General features: G+C 47.5%; 1 protein-coding gene across 1 annotated transcript; it reads left to right on the top strand.

Annotated features, from left to right (window-relative positions):
* Window positions 1-11,266: 11,266 nt before the first annotated feature.
* PNMA5 (PNMA family member 5) lies at window positions 11,267-15,573 on the top strand (the record flags this gene model as incomplete). Its single annotated transcript, XM_025275935.2, is given in 2 exon segments — window positions 11,267-11,907; window positions 11,909-15,573. Coding segments are annotated over 2 exon segments (1,392 nt in total), but the record flags the coding sequence as incomplete, so codon positions are not given.
* Window positions 15,574-21,351: the final 5,778 nt, after the last annotated feature.

Genomic DNA, 21,351 nt, shown 5'->3' with positions numbered 1-21,351 from the left:
TTTTTTTTGATGAGCCTGTGGGGGAGAAAGTGGTCTCCCTGTCCTATTCTTCCACCATTTTGGGACCACCCCTTCTCATGATTTAATTAGAAAATGTCTCTCTATCTCTGTCCAGTTTATGAGCCCTGTGCACATTGGATGGTGGACTTGTTCTTGCAAAATGATCAGAGAAGAACATTCAATTTATTTGCCTTGATGTGCATCAGATTTGCTCTGGAGGGGAACATTGGCACAGCATGCCATGTACTGACACAAAATATGAGCTGGTTTTCCTCAAGACTAGCTCTCAGCCAGGGACTTGGCACATGGTAGGGATTGACACATAGGTGCTGAATGAATTAGTGAAAGGGAAAGAGGTCCAAGATAGGCTGGCTTCCCCACCTTCAAGATACACTCTGCCTTTAAGGGAGTTTTAGAACCAATGTGCAAGATACTGATTTCAATCTGAAAAAGTCTCTTTCATGGTTGAAATGGCTCAGAATTCTGCAGACTTATGGAAAAAAGTGGTTGCATTACACTTGCCTTGTTTTTAGTTGCCTAGAATTTTTAATCATACTTGCTTGACTCACGGTAATGTACACAAACATAATAAATGGTGAGATACTTCATGTGTAAATGTTAAGGTTTCCTTTTTTAAGTGTAATAACATGGTGCATTTGGCTGTGTGATTAATTTTCTCCTATTACTTGAAGCCATTCTCTTTACAAAATCAAATAAATCCTTTTAAGAAGTATCAAATATAAAGAGCAAAAAAAAAAAAAAAAAACCCCAGCATTTCTAGAAACTATACATGCACTGGAGGTGTGCAATTCTAGACCTGTCAGATCTCTTTTTAAAAAAATTAATTTTATTGGAGTGTAGGAGAAGGCGATGGCACCCCACTCCAGTAACTCTTGCTGGGGAAATCCCATGGACAGAGGAGCCTGGTAGGCTGCAGTCCATGGGGCCGCTAGGAGTCGGACATGACTGAGCGACTTCACTTTAACTTTTCACTTTCATGCATTGGAGAAGGAAATGGCAACCCACTCCAGTGTTCTTGCCTGGAGAATCCCAGGGACAGGGAAGCCTGGTGGCCTGCCGTCTATGGGGTCACACAGAGTCAGACACGACTGAAGCAACTTAGTAGCAGCAGCAGCAGTTGCTTTACAGTGTTGTGTTAGTTTGTGCTGTACAGCAAAGTGAATCAGCTATACATATACATATATCCCCCCTCCCTTTTGGAGTTCCTTCCTATTCAATAGACCTGTCAGATTTTTTTTTTTTTTTAGACCTGTCAGATCTTAATGAGTAATGTTTTATTCTTTTGGGCCCATCCTTTCATTGCTGATAGGTGGCTGCTTCATCCTTATTGAGTACTTGCAATCACCAGGAGCACAGTCCCTCACAAGCCCATTCTGTCTCTGGAAATGCATTCCTCAGTTGAGTTATAACCTGTTTCCTTTAACTATCATCCACTGATATCTATAGTCCCTCTCTTGTATGCTAGCCCCTAAAAAACGTAAATATGCTTATTGGATTCTTCCTCTGTCAACTCTTCCCATTTAAACACCTCTGTTCCCATCAACTCTGGCAGTAATTCTGAATAGATATCTCTCAAACACCCTCCTCAAAGGTGCCCCCTCAACCACACATCCCAACCCATTCCTCCAGATGTGTACCAACAGGAAAGACTTTTCATCTTGTTCATTAGGGCCAGTGGCCAAGGCTGTCAGAATCCTGTTGAACAGCTATTCTGCATATCAGGTGGTCCATGCTTCCAAGTTTTGTACCCGAAAATATAATTTACATGCCATCTATATCTTGATCCCACCTGGGGCCAAAAAGGGTTGATCAGGAAGTCAGCTCAAAGATAGAAGACATGACAGAGAAATCCCTCCACTACTGAGTAGGGACATTGGGATCCAGTATTCAGTAGATACTGAACTAGTATCCTTGTAGCTACATTCTCACCACAACCTCAGCCACCATCTTTGCTACATGAGTACCACTGGGAAATGAAGAAGATGCTTTACCAATTCAAAGGAAAAGAACTATAACAATAGCTCCTAACCAGATATTTCTAGGACTCTATTGGTGATAGTAAGTGACACAATCACCCCAACTCCGCCCAAATAGGGTAGTGTTATTTTGAAAAATGACTTAGCAGAGCAGGTTCCTAGCAAGCCACTTGATCCCCATACTCAGCCTTTGCTATTCCTCCTTCCCCTTTACAGATCCACACCTATGAGGGCCCCCAACCGATACATCCCACATGGGGTCCTCTGGGGGACTCTACTTATAAAGGTATTCCACCTGTGAATTTCCACACAACACATTCCTCTTGTCCTGCACAATATCTTTTCCCCATGAATTTCCCAGTGGAGGAAATCTTCCACCGGGGACCCAACAGTGGTTATATTGAATTCAAAGTTGAGATTGCCACCCGGTCATTTGGGGCCCCTCTTGGCACTGAATCAAAAAGACAGGTGTTATTTTACCCCCTGGCTGACTGCTCCTGATTATTGAGGGGGAATGGAGTTACTACTACACCATGGAGGCAAGAAGGACAATATTTGGAACCTAGGAGAAAAATATGAAAGTTTCTCGTAGTGTTCCCATATCCAATAATATAATATAATGGATGACTATAATGACTCATGCAGGCAGGACCAGTAAGGGATCAGATTGGTTAGGAATAAAGATTTGTATTTTACCACCACATAAACAACCACAATCATCTAGATGAGGTCATAGGGAACTGAAGTGCCAGTGGAAGAAGGAAGTTATAAATACTGAGTATGACCTCATGGCCAGTTGCCCAAATAACAACTATAGAAGCTACACATACTTTGTCTTGCTTTGTTATTATATTGTTGAATCTCATGCCCATTATTTTTTATTTCTCCCATTTCCAAATGCTGTGTTTGAATTGTGTGGGTGATACTTAAATATAATTTAGCCTATAGAGTACAGTATATCAAAGTGTAATTATGGCAGAACTAGAGAAGGAACAGACATTCCCCCAGAGAATGAGAGTGTATCTAATGGGACTTTTGCCATCCCGCCTTCCTGGAGAAGACAGAAGTGCATTCACCTGTATGAGGAATGGTTGCATCATGCTAGGCAGAAGCATGATATTGCTACTGTTATCATTTGGAAGAAAATCATGGAGAGAAGAGTATTATGGATGATGAGTGGTCAAAGAGTTGGACTGTGCTGGATTGGCTGTTAGCAGCTAGGCCACATCTCTGCCCCTTTGTACATTTTCTACTCAATATATGGGATAGTCCTAGGAACTACATGTTCTATAATCCCTCATCAAAGCACCTCCAGGTTTGATTATCCAGCTACTAGAGTACTTTGAGAGAAGAAGCCCTTATTCTCCAGCAGCAGCACTGGGCACTAAGGAGTCTCAGAAAGAGGTTATACCTGGTTTCTTTCCCAGTGACTTCTGGGAAACCTCCTGAGAATCATCCATGACAGTCCTGCCTGCAGCTGAAATCACTGGGGGCTTTTTCCTAGTGTATCAGCAGCAGCCTCCCTCCCCTTCACTGCTCCAACCTTCTACTGGTTGTGAAAGCCACTGATTTCCTGTTCTCAACAATTCCTGCTTAGGAAAGAGTGGCACTGCTTTTCTGATGGGCTACCCTGTTAATGCTGTCTCCACCCAGCCTTCCTCTGCACCATATACCCTGCCTGTAAGTGGCTTCTGCCCCATCCCATCTGTCCCATGAAAAATCCCCACGCCAGGCCTTCCTCACTGTACACACTGAACACCTTCTGCACAGTGCTGTAGCCCAAGAAGCACCTTGTGTGCCAGGCCCATTATCTAATGACATCTGCAGGATTCTTTTTTCTCTGAACATCCTCTGAACACAGCTTCACTCATGAGTGCTCCCTGTGTTCCCTCCTCATCCCATCCCCCACTGCCCAGGAACTCCTCCTGTCTGCTGACCTGCTCCTCTGGGTGCCTACTATATTGTTAAGAGTTACAGATAGCTTAAGATAAATTAGAAAGCATTTCTTTTATCCAGAATATAGAGCATGAAAGCAACAGCAATGTTCCAAACAAAACCCATAATCTTCCTTAATCAGTTCGTTAAGTCCTATGTAATTAATTCTTGTTCTGCTCAGTCTCTGGTTAGCAGTCTCATGAATCTATCAGCTTATACCCTAGAGTTCTGGAAACTCTGGCTCACCGCAGTAATAGGATTTCAAAGTTATTTAAGTAATGGCATCAGAAACTTGTGCCTCAGAACATTTGGCAAAGTCCTTTACCTGAGGGTCTGAGACAGTCCCTTTTTCTTGAAGATAAAGCATTGTGGCCTGTAGGTGATTGCAAGCACTTTTGGGGAAGCATAAGTGCAAGAAAAAAGATTTAAAATGCCATAGTTAAAGATCTGATGAGAGTTCAACACAAAAATAATGCAACTGACAAGGAAATTTGGTTGTTTCTGTGGCTTGCAACATTTAAAAAGATAACTAGAATTATGATTGATAACACTGCACTGTTTGTTGTTGTTCAATCCTAAGTTGTGTCTGACTCTTTGTAACCCCATGAACTACAGCATGCCAGACTGCCCTGTCCTTCACTATCTCCCAGAGTTTGCTCAAACTCATGTCTATTGAGTTGGTGATGCCATCCAACCATCTCATCCTCTGTTTCCCCCTTCTTCTACTGCCCTCAATCTTTCCCAGCATAACGGTCCTTTCCAATCAGTTGGCCGTTTGCATCAGGTGGCCAAAGTATTGAAGCTTCAGCATCGGTCCTTCCAATGAATATTCAGGGTTGATTTCCTTTAGGATTGACTGGTTTTATCTTCCAGCACCACAGTTTGAAAGAATCAATTATTTGCTGCTCAGCCTTCTTTATGGTCCAGCTCTCACATCCGTACATGACTACAGGAAAACACATAGTAGTAACAGTGTTAGTCACTCAGTTGCGTCCGACTCTTTGTGATCCCACAGGCTGTAGCCTGCCAGGATCCTCTGTCTATGGGATTCTCCAGGCAAGAATACTGGAGTGGATTGTCATTCCCTTCTCCAGAGGATCTTTCCAATCCAGGAATTGAGCCCAGGTTTCCTGTGTTGCCGGCAGATTCTTTACTGTTTGAGCTACAGGGAAGATCAGAAAAACCATAGATTTGACTATATGGACCTTTGTCAGCAAAACAATATCTCTGCTTTTTAATATGCTGTCTAGGTTTATCATAGCTTTCCTTCCAAAGAACAAACGTCTTTTAATTTCATGGCTGCACTCACCATCCACAATGATTTTGGAGCCCAAGAAAATAAAATCATGGTTTCTATTTTTCCCCTTCTATTTGCCATGAAGTGATGGTACTGGATGCCATGATCTTAGCTTTTTGAATGCTGAATTTTAAGCCAGCTTTTTCACTCTCCTCTTTCACCTTCAACAAGAGGCCCTTTAAGTTCTATTCACTTTCTGCTATTTGAGTGGTGTCATCTGCATACCTAAGGTTATTGATATTTCTCCTGGTAATCTTGATTCCAACTTGTGATTCATCCATCCTGGCATTTTGCATGATGTATTCTGCATATAAGTTAAATAATCAGGGTGACAGTATACAGCCATGACATATTTCTTTTCTAATTTGGAACCAGTCCGTTATTCCATGTCCAGTTCTAACTATTGCTTCTTGACCTGCATACAGGTTTCTCAGGAGGCAGGTAAGGTGGTTTGCCATTCCCATCACCTGAAGAACTTTCCACAATTTGTTGTGATCCATACACCCCACTCCAGTACTCTTGCCTGGAAAATCCCATGGATGGAGGAGCCTGGTGGGCTGCCGTCTATGGGGGTCGCATAGAGTCGGACACGACTGAAGTGACTTAGCAGCAGCAGCATACAGTCAAAGGCTTTAGTGTACTTAATGAAGCAGAAGTAGATGTGTTTTTTTTTTTCATGCTTTCTCTATGATCCAATGGATATTGGCAATTTGATCTCTGATTCCTCTGCCTTTTCTAAATCCAGCTTGTACATCTGAAAATTCTTGGTTCATGTACTGCTGAAGCCTAGTGTGAAGGATTTTGAGCATTATCTTGCTAGTGAAATAAGCACAATTGCATGGAAGTTTAACATTTGTTGGCATTACCTTTCTTTGGGATTGGAATGAAAACTGACCTTTTCCAGTGTGTGGCCACTGCTGAATTTTCCAAATTTGCTGGCAAATTGAGTGTAGCACTTTAACAGCATAATCCTTTAGGATTTTAAACAGCTCATCTGGAATTCCATCACTTCCACTAGTTTTCTATGTAGTAATGTTTCCTAAGGCCCACCTTACTTCACACTCCAGGATGTCAGGCTCCTGGTGAGTGATCACACCATCGTGGGTCATGACTTATGACTTATGCCGGTCATTAAGAACTTTTTTGTATAGTTCTGTGTATTCTTGCCACCTCTTCTTAATATCTTCTGCTTCTATTAGGTCCTTGCTGTTTCTGTTCCTTTATCGTGCCCATCTTTGCAAGAATTTAAACAGTTTAATATCAGGCAAAGCAGCACCAGGACATATCATAAACAGTAAGGGCATTGACAAACCTCCAGGAAATTCATACTGCTTTTGAAACATTATTTCAATAACATTTTGTCCACACAAATGTAACCTAAGGAAGGTTAGGCATCTCTTGTGATTTGACAAAGCCTCCCATGAAACTCAATATATCAAATAAAATTTTTACAAGGTGAAAGATCCTTTGTGATTTTCCAGGATCTCTATGGGAAAAATCAAATAGGGTTTCAGAATAAAGACTATATCACTCAGGGGAATTCCTTGGTGGTCCAGTGGTTAGGACTCGGCGCTTTCACTGCCAAGTGTCCCGGTTCAATCTGTAGCCAGGGAAATCAGATCCCAGAAGCCTCCTGGCATGGTAGGGGAAAATACAAAAGAATATATCACTTAGGATTTGAGTGTGGGGAAAGTAAAATAAAAGAGGTGTCAGGAAATTTGAACACTGGGTTAAATAAGATCATAGGTCCATAACAAACACTACTTGTCTATTTAACCAAAGTGACAAAATATTTTGAAAGTACATATTGAATGAAATGCAATTATAAAGAACCTTAGTGCTTTCAAAATTGACAAGGCTTGATTGAAGGCCATGATAAAGTCAACATAAAGGAAAGAAAATTATTCTGATAAGAAAGAATCTTTGCTTTCTAGGCAGATGACTCAAAAAGTAAAGAAAAACATTTTACAACTTTAGTAATTTTACTACCAATAATCTAAGGAAATGTTTCCAGTTTAACAGAGAAAATCAAATTCTAGTTTTGCATCAGTGTACTATTTGATATCATAGCTCAGTTTTTAAAATATTATATACAAATCTGTTGATCTTTAGCCAGCTTTGGCCACAAGAAAGAAAATCCCTTTTCTGAGAACCATATCCATTCAGGTTTTGTCCTGCCCTTTCATCTTTTTCATTCTGGAACAACCAGTCATTTTACTTTAGGAAAAAATTATTCTTTTTCCTTAACAAAAACATATCTTGCACATCTTGTATAGTTATTTTAGTTTAAGTGTCAAGTTTTACGTTAGCAAGAGATCTTGTAAACTATCTTTAAGGCTGACATAATATATATAAAACATAATTACTGCTAAAATAAAGTTGTATGAGAGTAAATTCACTTTCATTAATTTCTGAGAACTTTAAGAGTGTTCAATTCATAAAAAGCACTTAATCTCTAAACCAATCATAATGGAGCTCCTTGAAGGGCTTTCATAATCTAATTCGGTAATACTATCAGGGTAGGACATATTATATATACATACACACACATAAACATAAATGTAAGATAAATAAGTCCTAGGGATGTAATGTACAACATGGAGACTATAGTCAATAAAACTGTAATGTACTGTGTATTTTTGAAAGTTGCTGAGAGGGTAGATTTTTAAAAATTCTCATTGAAAGAAAAAAAAAACTATGTGTATTGATAAATGTTAACTAGACTTATCATAGTGATAATTTTGCAACATATACAAATACCATTATGTTATAAACTTGAAACCAATATAATGTAATATGTTTTCAGACATGTTTCTTAACCTCCACTGTTTTCTAGGATGGCAATCAGAACACCTCTTCCCATGGTATCACCTTTTGTGACACCTATCATACCTGTAATGCCATGTGGCTGAGTGGGGGCTTCACAGAGCCACAGTGGACTTGTGTTATGAGATCCCTCAGGTAAAATGCCCCACTTGGGGGTCTGTGACTTTCTGACACCAGCAGGTAACCACTTTTTCTTGGCATGGGAAGGAGATTGATTTAACAGGCTTTTCAATAGTACTTCCTAGTGAAGTCAGGCATATTTAGGTCTATGTTCCCCTTCTCAGACATAGGAAATACCTGCACTTAAAGGGGATTCTGCAAGTATCTTGCTCAGTAACCACCCAGCTTTCTAGAAAGGAGAAACACAGAATCTCAGTCCCACTCCAGTCCTCCTGAATCAGAACTTGCATTTTTATCAAGATCCCCTGGAAGTGGGATCCCACTGTATCAGGCCTGATGCACCAGGACCATGCTGTTTGTCAGGCCTGGCATGCACCAGTACTATGCGATCGGGCCTGGCATGCACCAGTACCGTGCCATTTCCAGACATTGTGACCGGTTTCGGAATTGCAGAGGAACCTCTTGCACGCCTAACCCTGCTTACAGCCATTGCGGTCAGGACTGGTAGCTCTGGGCCTTACCCTGGAGGGGAAGTGTCTTCAGCGCTTTCTCTCCTGGCCTCTACCAACTTCCACTGATCAGACGTATTCTGGCTCTGGAATGAGGGGTGTTTGAGGTAGAGAGTGTGTAAAGGGGTGGAGGGATTTAGGAAGGTGGGCCTAGGTGAGGGTGGGGACCACAGGGAAATGAAGGCAGAGGCTTTGGGACAGTAGTTGGATTTGAGTGAGGTCGGAGCTTAGGACAGGCATTGTGCTTGGGAAGAGGTGGGGACATGGCTTGAGTGGGGGCAGGGATCAGGCTTACGTAGTGGCAAGGCTTCCTTAGGGATGGGACTTGAATGGGGGTTGGGTCACGAGAAGGGGTGGGGCTTTGTGGGGGCAGAGATTGAACTTCCATCGGGGTGGGGATTGGCATCAGGGGCTGGGCTCAGTTGGGGGTAGGGCTTCATTGGAGGTGGGACTTGGACAGGGTGGGGCTTGGTGGCTACCTGGGTCAAATGTGCAGGGAGGCTTGGCATCAGGGGTGGGCCTTAAGGCCAGTTGCACTTTGGTGGAGGTGGGACTTGACAGTGGGGGCAAGGTTTAAGAGCTAGTGAGGGGCTGTAGTACTCTTGTCTGGAGAGTCCCATGGATGGAGGAACCTGGTAGGCTGTAGTCCATGGGGTTGCTAAGAGTCAGACACGACTGAGTGACTTCACTTTCACTTTTCACTTTGTGTATTTGAAAGGAAATGGCAACCCACTCCAGTGTTCGCCTGGAGAATCCCAGGGACAGGGGAGCCTGGTGGGCTGCTGTCTATGGGGTTGCACAGAGTCGGACATAACTGAAGTGACTTAGCAGCAGTAGCAGCAGCAGAGGGACTGCAAGTTGCTCAGTTGTGTCCGACTCTTTGCGACCCCATGGACTATACAGTCCATGGAATTCTCCAGGCCAGAATACTGGAGTGGGTATCTGTTCTCTTCTCCAGAGGATCTTCCCAACCCAGGGATCAAACCCAGGTCTCCTGCATTTCAGGCAGATTAAGGTTTAAAAGAGGGCTGGAATTGAGGGAGGAGTAATAATAATTGAGGGCTTCCCAATGGCTTAGCCAGTAAAGAATCTACCAGAGATGCAAGCAGACGTGGGTTCAATCCCTTGGTTGGGAAGACTCCCTGGAGGAGGAAATAGCAACCCACTCCAGTATCCTTGCTTGAAAACTCCCATAGGCAGAGGAGCCTGATGGGCTATGGTCCATGGGGTCACAAGAGTTGGACACGACTAAGCACATACACTGCAGTGATAATCTTAACTGCACTAGCGCTGAATACCAGTTGAGCAGTTTCTTGTACCCCTGTACCAGAGTGCTTGTGAGCACTTCTGTAGACTCAGAATTGACATAGCCTGAGCAGGGTCTTGTGAGGCAGAACCTCGGCCTTGCCTGGAACAGATCCAGTGAAGCGGTGTCCACCACCCCAACACCAGGAACTGCCTGTGCACAGTGCTGGAGGGCAGGTCTGGTGCTGCCCGTGGGTAGAATTCTAGCATCTGCACTGCCACTGGATCCCTAACCAGCGTGGTGAACAGCTGTGAGGCAGAAGAGGCCTCTGTAACCCTGGCAAAAAGCAGGAGGGGTGGGGTTGCCTGCCAAGGTTTACAGGGTCTGCAGGGTAGGGTCACACCTAGGGTCAGAGTTGTCTGTTCCTGCAGTGTGGCACTGGAGACCCTTTTTGGGTCCCTTTTCTGCCTCTGATTCTAGCTTCCAAACATCTAGAAACCATAGGTTCCTGTTTTCAGCTCTTGATCCTTGCTGCCCACCCCCCATCTTCCCTCCCCCACAACAAATGATACTTCTTTGGTTAGAGGCCAATGACATCACCTGTTGCTCCTTAACCTTACCTACCACATGACACCCCTCAGTGATGCAAACCTACAGCCCATGCTGTCCTCAGTATCCATGGCAATATGACAGCTTGTCACACAGTCTCTTCACCCATCAGTTCATTGCCTTGTGCAGAGCTCCAGTCATCTTTCTCATCTGTCAGGCATTTTCTGAGAAAGAAGGGAACTGTACCTCTTTGTCCTCTAACCTTTGCCTCAGAGAAGTGGGTACCAGGTGCCCTGGGATTGCACAGCCCTGAGCCAGGCCATGGGCGTGGGCACACACACACACACACACAGGCTTTGTCAGGCCCCGCCTCCTACCTCTATCTCTGGCCTTTTCACCACAGGCACCTCCAGGACACACAGCAGAGTCCTGGGACTTTGAGGAGGAGCCCACAACAAGCGGAGGTCAGCAGGGACAGGATGAGCTGGAAGCTGGGCCTAAAGAAACCCCTCCATCAAATGATTGGGGAAGCCCTGGGAAACAGGGGCTGAATCCCTGTGACCAGAAAAGAGAGGGGGGTAGTGGAGGGGGTTTGGTGGGGGTTGGGAGGGTGGGCATTAATGATGTTCTCACTCCATTTGCATTTATAAGCTGTGGAAAACAGAGACGATTCTGCCTTCATACTTGGCATTGACCCAAAATTCCTTGACTCCTTGTCACACTTTGTGAGCTGATTACTGCCCTTAGTATTAGACCAGTCCATAGAAACTGGGAGCAATGGCTGTGACTGTTGGAGGATTGGTGCAGAGGAATGGACCTGGACCCTAGGAAGGACTTGCTAATCATGGGGATCCCCATGGAGTGTAGTGAGGCAGAAATTAAAGAGACCCTGAGGAGGGGCTTAGAGTCCCTCTGCACCTACAGGGTGCGGAGCACAATGTTCAGAAGGGAAGACCATGCTAAGGCAGTTTTCCTTGAATTGACTGACACCATCAACTATGCTACAGTGCCCAGCTGGATCCTAGGAAAGGGAGGTACCTGGGAAGTGGTGAAACCCCATAGCCCAGATGAGGAATTTATCAACAGACTGAAGTACTTCCTAAAAGATAAGGACTGAAGAATGGTAGATGTGGCCAAAACCCTGGGGTACAGCACTCATTCTGAGGGTGCAGAGCTGGAGGGCTTGGCTCAAGTCAGGCAACCAGTCTTGCAGCTTCTGAAAGAAAGCCTGTGGTGCCAAAAACTCAAGATGTTTTCAGGAAACACTCTCCCAGGCCCAGGTGAAGAGAGCTTTGAAACCTGGCTAGAGCAGGTGACTAAGATGATGCAGCTATGGCAGGTGTCTGAGATAAAGAGGCAGGGTTTGCTGGAGAGCTTATGTGGCCCTGCCCAGTCCATCATGTGGGTGCTGAGGGCCAGCAGTGACTCTGACAGTGGAGGAGTGCCTGGAGGCCCTGAAGCAGATCTTTGGGGATAAAGAGGACCATAGAACCTCACAGTTAGTTGAGACCTTCCAGAAGTCTGGAGAGAACATCTCTGGTTTTTTGGTATGGTTAGAGCCCCTGATTCAGAAAGCCGGGCAGCACAGCCCCCTGTCAGTGAGAAGCACAGACACGATTCACCTGAAACACATCCTAGCCCGAGCCTCCATGACCACTGCCCTCTGGGGCAAGCTCAAGCTACTGGATCAGTGAGAGTGTGCGCCCACTTTCCTGCAGTTAATGAAGCTCATTCGAGATGAAGAGGAGTATGAGGCCACCATGGCAGTGACTGAGGAGAACCAGAGTCAAGCAGAAAGGGTCTGCAGGGCATCAGAAGACAATGTCCTGATCCCTCAGGTCATGGTGCAGGCAGGGTCATTTGCTGAGAGCAGCACTCAGACCATCCGGGAAGGGATCGTCCCATTTCTGAAGTGCAGGTGGCTGTCTTCCAGCTGTGACACTGGGGAGGAAGGCCACAGCCAGGCATTATTTCCTAGGGCCGAGAACCAGCCTCCGGCAAAGCCCAGGCCTCAGCTGGCAGCAGAAGAGTTGGGGAGCGAGAGAGGGGCTGGAGCCGTTGAACCACCCCAAGGCTTAGGAAGCATAGACTCAACATATCCAGGCACACCCTCTGCTAGCAGGCAACAGAAAAAGTGTAACGGGGGAAGAGGCAGTCCACACAAACAGTGGGAGCCTTGAATGGGGCAGAGGGGCAGGGAAGCCAGGCCCAGCCCCCTCAGCCTCTACCAGCTGGAAGGTGCTCCACCAACCAAGCCAAAATCAATTCAGGGAGGTGTGGGAGGTCCAAGTATGGGGCCATAACATGCAGCAAAAGGGGTGCCCGCACCTCAGACAGAGACCCCAACATAGCAGAGGCTGAAGGTGTAGTCAGGGTCTCTGGCATTGGCCCTGGCTTTTGGCCACCTGCAAACGCCCACCCAGTGGGCTCTGAGCTAACGATGCTGATGGTCCCCCAGGCCACGTGGGACCTAGAGGAGCCTCTCTGGAGGCCATCTCTGCCACAATGTGCCAGCACTGGCAAGGAAGAGCTGTGGGGCAGACGGGAGATGCTCTGGCTGGGAGACCACAGGATCCAGCCTGTCTTCAGGAACATCTGCCCTAGGGTGTCCCCCAGAAGGCAGAACCCTGGAGCCTTTCCACAATTGAGGGCAGAGGACCCAGAGGCCCATGGCACCCAGCACCATCCTACAAGCAGTCTTCCCCTACCCTGGCCCCTGCAGCCTGGAAGGACTGTAGGGACAAGGACAGCAAAGACTGTGAGGAGATGATAGGGCCCTGGGTACCTGGTGGGCCAGTACCCCACAGCTGGCTTTGGTGTGAGTGGGTGTGCATGTAAACTTTTGTTCCAAAGGAGGAAAAGGAGAAGGAGGAGGAAAAGGGGAAAGAGGAGGAAGAGGAGGAGGGGGGTGCAGGAAGAGGAGGGGGATGGAGGAAGAGGAGGAGGAGAATTCATTAGCAGGAGGGAGGGTTCTTTTGTTCTGCTTAGGTTTATGCTTGGTCACTGGAGACCTGGGACTGGCCTGGAGAAGTACCACTCACCAGCTGCCAATGCCAAGGTCAGCCCCAAAGCCTGCAACTGGGAACAGCCCTGAGTGGGCAGTACCTGCCTAGGTGAGGGGTGCCTGCAAATAGCTGCTGCCCACACTGGCCTGAGAGACGTTAAGGGCCATGTCATGGTGCCTGGGCCTCCCTTGCACCCCACCAGAGGGGACCCCTATTCAGCATCCCCTGGGGCAGGCTGCTCCCTGTCCTGGGAAGTCCAGATGTTTCCCTGTAGGCCCCCTAGTGACCCAGGTCTCAAGGAACCCCTCCCTGCCCCAGTCCCCTCTCCCCTCCCCAACAACACACACCCCCAAGCCGTCGCCCACTTCCCCCTCCCACCCCCCACAGAGCCCTGCGGTGCCCATGAACCTGGGCTGGTTGTCCCCACCTACCCAGTCAGCCACCCCTGGGCCCTGCCACGTGCCCTGAGCTTCAGCACCAGCCAAGGCCCTACCCGCTGTGGTCCCGAGTCCTCAGCTCAGCGTGTGCTTTCCCAGTGCATACTCAGGCCCAGTTCTGCTTGCTCTCCTGGAGATGTGCGTGTGTTCTTCTCCGAGCAGTTCCCCCAACTGTGGTGCAGAGACACCCTAGCCCACTCTCAGGAACCGGTGGGTAGTAGGGGATGGACAAGGGCTTGGCCAGCATCCACCCCAGGACTTCTGGAAGGAAGATCTGCATCGGTGCCGCAGTGGGGCTTTGGGAGGCCCCCAGGACCTGTGCTCTGCTGGGCCACCCTGTGCTTCCTCGGGATTCTGTGTCCTCGGCTTGGTGCAGCGTGCCCTGCTGTGTGACTGACTTGTGCCCACCATAGAGCATGTGGGCCCAAGCGGGAGGAGCTGCCCTCAGGGGATTGGGCATTGCCAGCGCCCACCTTCCTGGCAAGACACTGCCTGCGAGGCCCTCAGGAAGGGAGAGTGTGGGGGGAGGGAGGACCGCTGCGTGAGAGCAGTACAGGCACCTTGTTAGGGACCCTGGGAGGATAAGAGGGGCCAGGACCATGATCTGTGGCCGTTAGTAGTTCTCTGTGTTGTCATTCCCTGTCTTCAATGGTTTCAGTCAGTGCTGCTCTTCAATAAAGTTTCCTGAAAGTTTCAGCTGTCTTGTCTCTGCTCTGGACAGTGGAGGGGAGGCGCTGCCTGAGATGGGGGTACAGTGGCCTGGTACCTCGAGTCAGCACTGCAGTGTGGTCCCGGCAGGGTCCGAGATGGTCTGTGTGGCCCCCTGGGCCGGACGGAGCTTGGCGACAGGGATTTGTGGGCAGGGACTGTGGCTGGTTGAGTCCTCAGGAACCTCCGGGAGCCTCCAGGAATAAGTGGGTTAGATGTGGGGGGGAGGGCAGGGTCAGCAGGTAGGACGCCAGGCTTTAGGATCCCTGGCAGCTCCGTGGGGGCTCCAGGCACCCAGATGGTTCAGAGAGGTCACATGTGCCATCCCAAGGACCAGCCAGCCACAGAAAGGTCCTGGTGTGAGATCAAAGGCCACTGTCAGGAGTGTGGTGCAGGATTCCAGGGCACGGGTGTTTGCCCACCTTCCTGAGATAGGCCTACTCCTGCTGGCCAATGGTGGCCAGCCCTGCTTTGGGCACCCAGGAACGGGGGTCGGGGGGTAGTGGTGTGATGTCCGAGGAAAGGAGGGTGGGCCAGCAGGAGTTCCACAGCCCCCTTTCCTCAGAGGCCGGGAAAGGCTGGCAGCGCTGTCCTCCACCTTGAGTCCAGGGCAGGGTGGCATGCTGAGAGGCATGGGCACCCCTCTCCCTGTTCCACTCCCCTGCACTAGTCCTGTGTTTTGGGAGCAGGCAGGAGGCAGGGTGCAGGGCTGTGAGTAGGAGGCTGCAGACAGGGGCCCAGCGATGGCCCCTTCCTGCCCAGAAGCTGACTCGGGGTCTGTGGCTCCCCCAGAGCCCTCGGTGAGCAGTGCAGTCGCCAGGCTGGTAGGCACTACTGATTCGGGAGACATTTTCTCGAGCGTGAGGCCATCCTGCGTGCGCCTGCGTGTCTGTGCCCCATGAGGTTGCGCGTTTATGTCCGGCGCCTGTGCGCCTGCACGCGCCATTTCCTGCAGCCGCGACCTTGCATCGCGGTGCTTATCGGGAAATGCGACCATCCACGCTTCGAATGGCTGGCTGCCTTGGGCGGAGAAGCCTCGGCGGCGGTTCCCACGACGGCCGCCAGATGGAGAGCGAGGATCACAGTTCTGCCTGGCCGCCCATCTTGGAGATGGCCATCCCGGCGCCCTGGGCTCTCGCTGCCCATCCCTCGATGGCCTGGAAGCTCTGGGTGGTCCCACCTGCCTAGAGCTGATGCAGGCCCTCTGAACCCGAGTGCACTATCACCACAGTGCAGGCAGAGACGGGAGAGAGGAAGGGTGCCCACAAAGATCCAAAGGGGCTGTTTGGCTAGTTGCCCTGGTGGTCTCTGGACGCCAGACGCTGGTCTTCAGAGCTGGCCGCGGCCAGGACCCATGGACACGCGGGGAGGGCAGTCGACCCTTCAGCCCTGAGGGACCCTGAGTGGACCTGCCAACTCGTGGCGCTGGGTCTCCGTGGGGAGGGGACGTCATTATCAAGAGGTGGAAGAGGGAGATGGACCGGTTGGGTGGTTCAATCTGCAGAGCAGTGGCTGGCGCCTTTCCTTTTTCAGTGGTAGAAAGTGAGTAGAAGAGAACTGAGAGGATTACCCTGGTTACCGAGTTGTAGAACTATGCTTAAGTCTGCGACCTCTGTTACTGTCATCACAATATATACTGCTTCCAGTTTGTGGGTAGTTACTACTGCTAAGGCCTTGGTGAGCCTGGTGGGCATGGTGCTCAGGCAGTCGGTTCAGCCATGAGTGAGAGATGCCTCTTCAACTGTCCTATTTGTTATCTAACCTCCTGCCTCCCAGATGCTTATGCAAGTGCACCAACTCTTCTATTTAGACATCTAACATGGTTATGTCTCCTGTTGTCTTCCTTTCTACAGTCAGGTTCTGCTTTTATGCCTTATTGATTTTTATTTCTTCTAGCAAAAGCTCTCCCTGAATTAAGGCCAGGCACAGCACAGGCCATTTTGAGGTTTATATTTCCATATTTCCAGCCCTAAGGGCCTCCATTTCCCAGAGCCCCAGCAGTGCAGGGAAGAGTAACACTCCTATCCCTTATCATTGGTAGAATTTGGCCTTTCATTTTTCAGCTAGCCCTTCCTCTCTCCCTTATGTGTGATATCTGGGTAAACTGGGAAGAAAGCCTGGGTGCTCCTTCCTTTAGCACCACAGGGAGATCAGAACCATGTATGCTGGTAACCACATGTGAGAACTCTCACTTTGGCCCCACCTGTCCTCCATGGTAAAATCCCAGGCCACTCTCTGTTCCTTGATTTCAAAAGTCAGTTCACAACTGGTTGAGAGGCTTGTCCTGCTCTCTTCAGAACCCTTGATTCTGAAAGTAATGAACCATTTCTTGACTTCTTGATGTGGGTGGGGTGTGTGTGGGGGGGAGGGTTTCATTGGTCTCCACATCCAAACCAAATTTTAGGTGGTCTTTCATTGTCTTTACATTGGTGGAAGTTATGTGCAAGTCTATGGAACTGCACACCACTCACACCCCGTCCCCCCCGGCCCCAGCACACACATACAACCAAGAGAGTCAATTACAAACAATATCACTGAAGACATGACAGAGATTAGAACCACTTTTAAAGATTTAGGGGTGGTGGTCCCCATCATATCTACATTTGCATTGCTAGTCTGTTGATTGCAGAAACTGGATGAATTCTGTAAAATGACTGTATACTCCAGGCTTCACCAAGTAGTAATTCCAGTTGTGGATGCTGTGTGCTGGATGTGGTATAATTGCTCAAGCAGATTAATAAGCCCTTAGGTCCATGTTATTTGGCCATTGATTTGATGAGTACATTCCTTTCTATTCCAACCAATCAGAGAAAGAGGATGAGAAGTAGTTCACAATCATATGGACAGACATCTCTATTGATGGTAACAATAACCCTGTGTACGAGACAGCAAAAGAGACACTGATGTATAGAACAGTCTTATGGACTCTGTGGGAGAGGGAGAGGGTGGGAAGATTTGGGAGAATGGCATTGAAACATGTAAAATATCATGTATGAAATGAGTTGCCAGTCCAGGTTCGATGCACGATACTGGATGCTTGGGGCTGGTGCACTGGGACAACCCAGAGGGATGGTATGGGGAGGGAGGAGGGAGGAGGGTTCAGGATGGGGAACACATGTATACCTGTGGCGGATTCATTTTGATATTTGGCAAAACTAATACAATTATGTAAAATTTAAAAATAAAATAAAATTAAAAAAAAAAGTTTACTCCACTGCTATGTTAACTCTCCTGCCCTACATCATACGCAATCTCATAACATAGTACAAAGAGATGTGGATCACCTAGACAGCCCATAGAACATCACTCAGATCAGTTAAACTGACATAATATCGATTGAAGAAGATGAGTAAGAGGGGTCTGTAAGACACGTGCTCAAGAGCGTGGGAAGTAAACCCTATGAAAATCCAGGGAGCTGACAATTCAGTGAAGTTTTTAGGAGTTCAGTAATCAGAGGCCTTGCAAGGAAAGTTATGACCAACCTAGATAGCATATTCAAAAGCAGAGACATTACTTTGCCAACAAAGGTTCGTCTAGTCAAGGCTATGGTTTTTCCTGTGGTCATGTATGGATGTGAGAGTCGGACTGTGAAGAAGGCTGAGCACTGAAGAATTGATGCTTTTGAACTGTGGTGTTGGAGAAGACTCTTGAGAGTCCCTTGGACTGCAAGGAGGTCCAACCAGTCCATCCTGAAGATCAGCCCTGGGATTTCTTTGGAAGGAATGATGCTAAAGCTGAAACTCCAGTACTTTGTCCACCTCATGTGAAGAGTTGACTCATTGGAAAAGACTCTGATGCTGGGAGGGATTGGGGGCAGGAGGAGAAGGGGATGACAGAGGATGAGATGGCTGGATGGCATCACTGACTCTATGGACATGAGTCTGGGTAAACTCTGGGAGTTGGTGATGGACAGGGAGGCCTGGCATGCTGTGATTCATGGGGTTACAACGAGTCGGACAGGACTGAGCGACTGAACTGAACTGAACTGAACTGAATCAGAGGCATGACAGGATGTCCCCTCCAAAGTGCAAGACAAATAATTGAATCTTGAATCCTCCACCACAAAGAAGACAGCAGGGTTATTGCTACAGTCCATATGATGATGCAGAAGGCTCAGAGCTGGGGTGCAGGAGAGGAACCTGCAGCAGGTCCAGGCTGCAGTGGAAGCAGTTGTGTGGACCATCTTTTATGACAGTCCTCATGGTGTCAGATGTATCAGTAATGGGCAGAGATGAAGTGTCAAGTTCAAGGCCAGCCCCTGTAAGAGAATTGCCACCTACGTCCCTGGGGTTCTGGAGGAAGGCCATGCCATCAGCATCAGAGATTATATGTCTTTCTAGAAATAGCTTCTGGTGTGCTTCTGGGCCCTGGTAGAGACATATGCTTGACTATGGGACACCAAGTGTTTTGGCTTTTCTCCTGCCTTTGCAATGAAAGAGGAGAAGGAGAGATACACTCTACCCTCAAATGAAATGTGTCAGTTCAGGTCCTTCAGGAAGTCAAGCTGGAGTTGGAAAATGTGAAAGATGTATCTTTCACCATGCATTGCCCCAAATGTCAGAGATGCAGCTTATTAAAAAGCAGAGACATTACTTTGCTGACAAAGGTCAGCTAGGCAAAGCTATGGTTTTTCCAGTAGTCATGTATGGATGTGAGAGTTGGACCATAAAGAAGGCTGAGCACCAAAGAATTGATGCTTTTGAACTGTGGTGTTGGAGAAGACTCTTGAGGGTCCCCTGGAGAGCAAGGAGATCCAACCAGTCAATTCTAAAGGAAATCGACTCTGAATATTCATTGGAAGGGCTGATGCTGAGGCTGAAGCGCCAATCCTTTGGTCACCTGATGCAAAGAGCCAACTCGTTAGAAAAGACCCTGATGCTGGGAGAGACTGAGGGCAGGAGGAAAAGGGGGAGACAGAGGATGAGATGGTTGGATAGCATCATGGACTCAATGGACATGAGTTAGAGCAAACTCCAAGAGATAGTGAAGGACAGGGAAGCCCGGCATGCTGCAGTCCATGGGGTTGCAAAGAATCAAACACGACTGAGTGACTGAACAACAACAGCAGTGCATCACCACAGATGCTAGAGATACAAGGGACATTGAACTACTCATGGTTCCTGCCATCGTGGAGCTTAGAACTGCTGAAGGAATTGCAGAAATACATATGTAACCATTGTGCTAAGTGCACAAGTGCTAAGTGCTTTTCTTAAGAAAAGCAAGTACTACAAGATTTCATTAGAGAAGAACCTAACTTAGATGGGGACAGGAATGCCAGTTGAGGTGCTGTTGGTGAAGGGACAGGAATGCTGATACATGAAGGATGAGTAAGACTTGGCCAGGCAAAGAGTGAGGGAAGTTGTGCTCAGGCAAAAAGAACAGAGTATGCAATAGGCAGAAAAATGACCTCTACCTCAGCCATCCACTTCCCCTGGTCACTTCCCAGGCATTGTCATCTCCTATAACTGCCCTCTCCCACCTCGATCATCAGTGATTCAAGTGTCCCACTCTCTGATTACAGACTCCTCACTGTGGTCATTTTCCAACCTCTTCAGAGCCTTCAGGCATTTATTTTTTCTGTCTCTGTCAGCCATCTCCTTCTTCACTTAATCTTTTTATTTAAAAGAACTTACTCAGGTATAATTGAAATGCACATTCTTAAAGTGTACAGTTTGATAAATGTTGATATCTGTATACACCCATGTAACCATCATGACAATCAATATAATAAATATTTCCATCCTCCCAAAGCTTTCTCATATCCCTTTGAAGTCCTGGACTTCTCTATAGCTCAGATGGTAAAGAATCTGCCTGAAATGCAGGAGACCCAGGTTCAATCCCTGGGTCAGGAAGACCTCCTGGAGAAGGAAATGGAAATCCACTCCAGTATTCTTGCCTGGAAAAACCCATGGACAGAGGAGCCTGGGAGGCTACAGTCCATGGGGTCACAGCGTCGGACATGACTAAGCGACTAACACATGTACCCTGCAACCTTGCTAAAGTCACTTATTACTTCTAGTTTTTTCTTGGTAGATTCTATGGGATTTGGGGGCTTCCCTGATAGCTCAGTTGGTAAAGAATCCACATGCAATGCAGGAGACCAAGGTTTGATTCCCGGGTCAGGAAGATCCCCTGGAAAAGGGAAAGGCTACCCACTCCAGTATTCTGGCCTGGAGAATTCCATGGACTCTATAGTCCATGGGGATTTGTACACGACTGTGTGACTTTCACTTCATGAGATTTTTATATATAGAAACTGTTGTCTACAGGTAATAGCAGTTTGACTTCTTTTCTAATAATGAATACCTTTTATTTCTTTTTCTTACCATGAAACAAATACAATTATCTGTCTTAGAAAGGCTTTCTGCTTAGTTCATTAGCTTCTGACTACAATGTGACAGACTCAGTCCTCCATCTCTTCTTTCTCATTGCAACCTTGGCTCCTTAAGTCTCTAATTTTGTCTCTCTGGGCCTGTGAGACCACTGAAAGCTGCACTGGTTTTTTTTGGTCCTCAGATATAGCCATCTACCTGGATGAAGCCTGGATTCTCAGCCTCCTTCACTGTGCCCTAGAATTGGGAAATGTCTCCATAGGAAAAGAAGTTGCAAAATGTCAGTTTATCTTTTCCTGGTTCTCCTTTCTCCAGCGTGTTGGCTCCTTAAGTCCTGATCACTTCAGTAGTTCTCCAATGGCTTTAAACTATTTTCTGTCATACTTTAAA

The sequence above is a fragment of the Bubalus bubalis genome, chromosome X (assembly GCF_019923935.1).
Source record: "Bubalus bubalis isolate 160015118507 breed Murrah chromosome X, NDDB_SH_1, whole genome shotgun sequence".
Lineage (NCBI taxonomy): Eukaryota > Metazoa > Chordata > Mammalia > Artiodactyla > Bovidae > Bubalus > Bubalus bubalis.
This window is presented reverse-complemented; position numbering and strand designations above follow the sequence as displayed.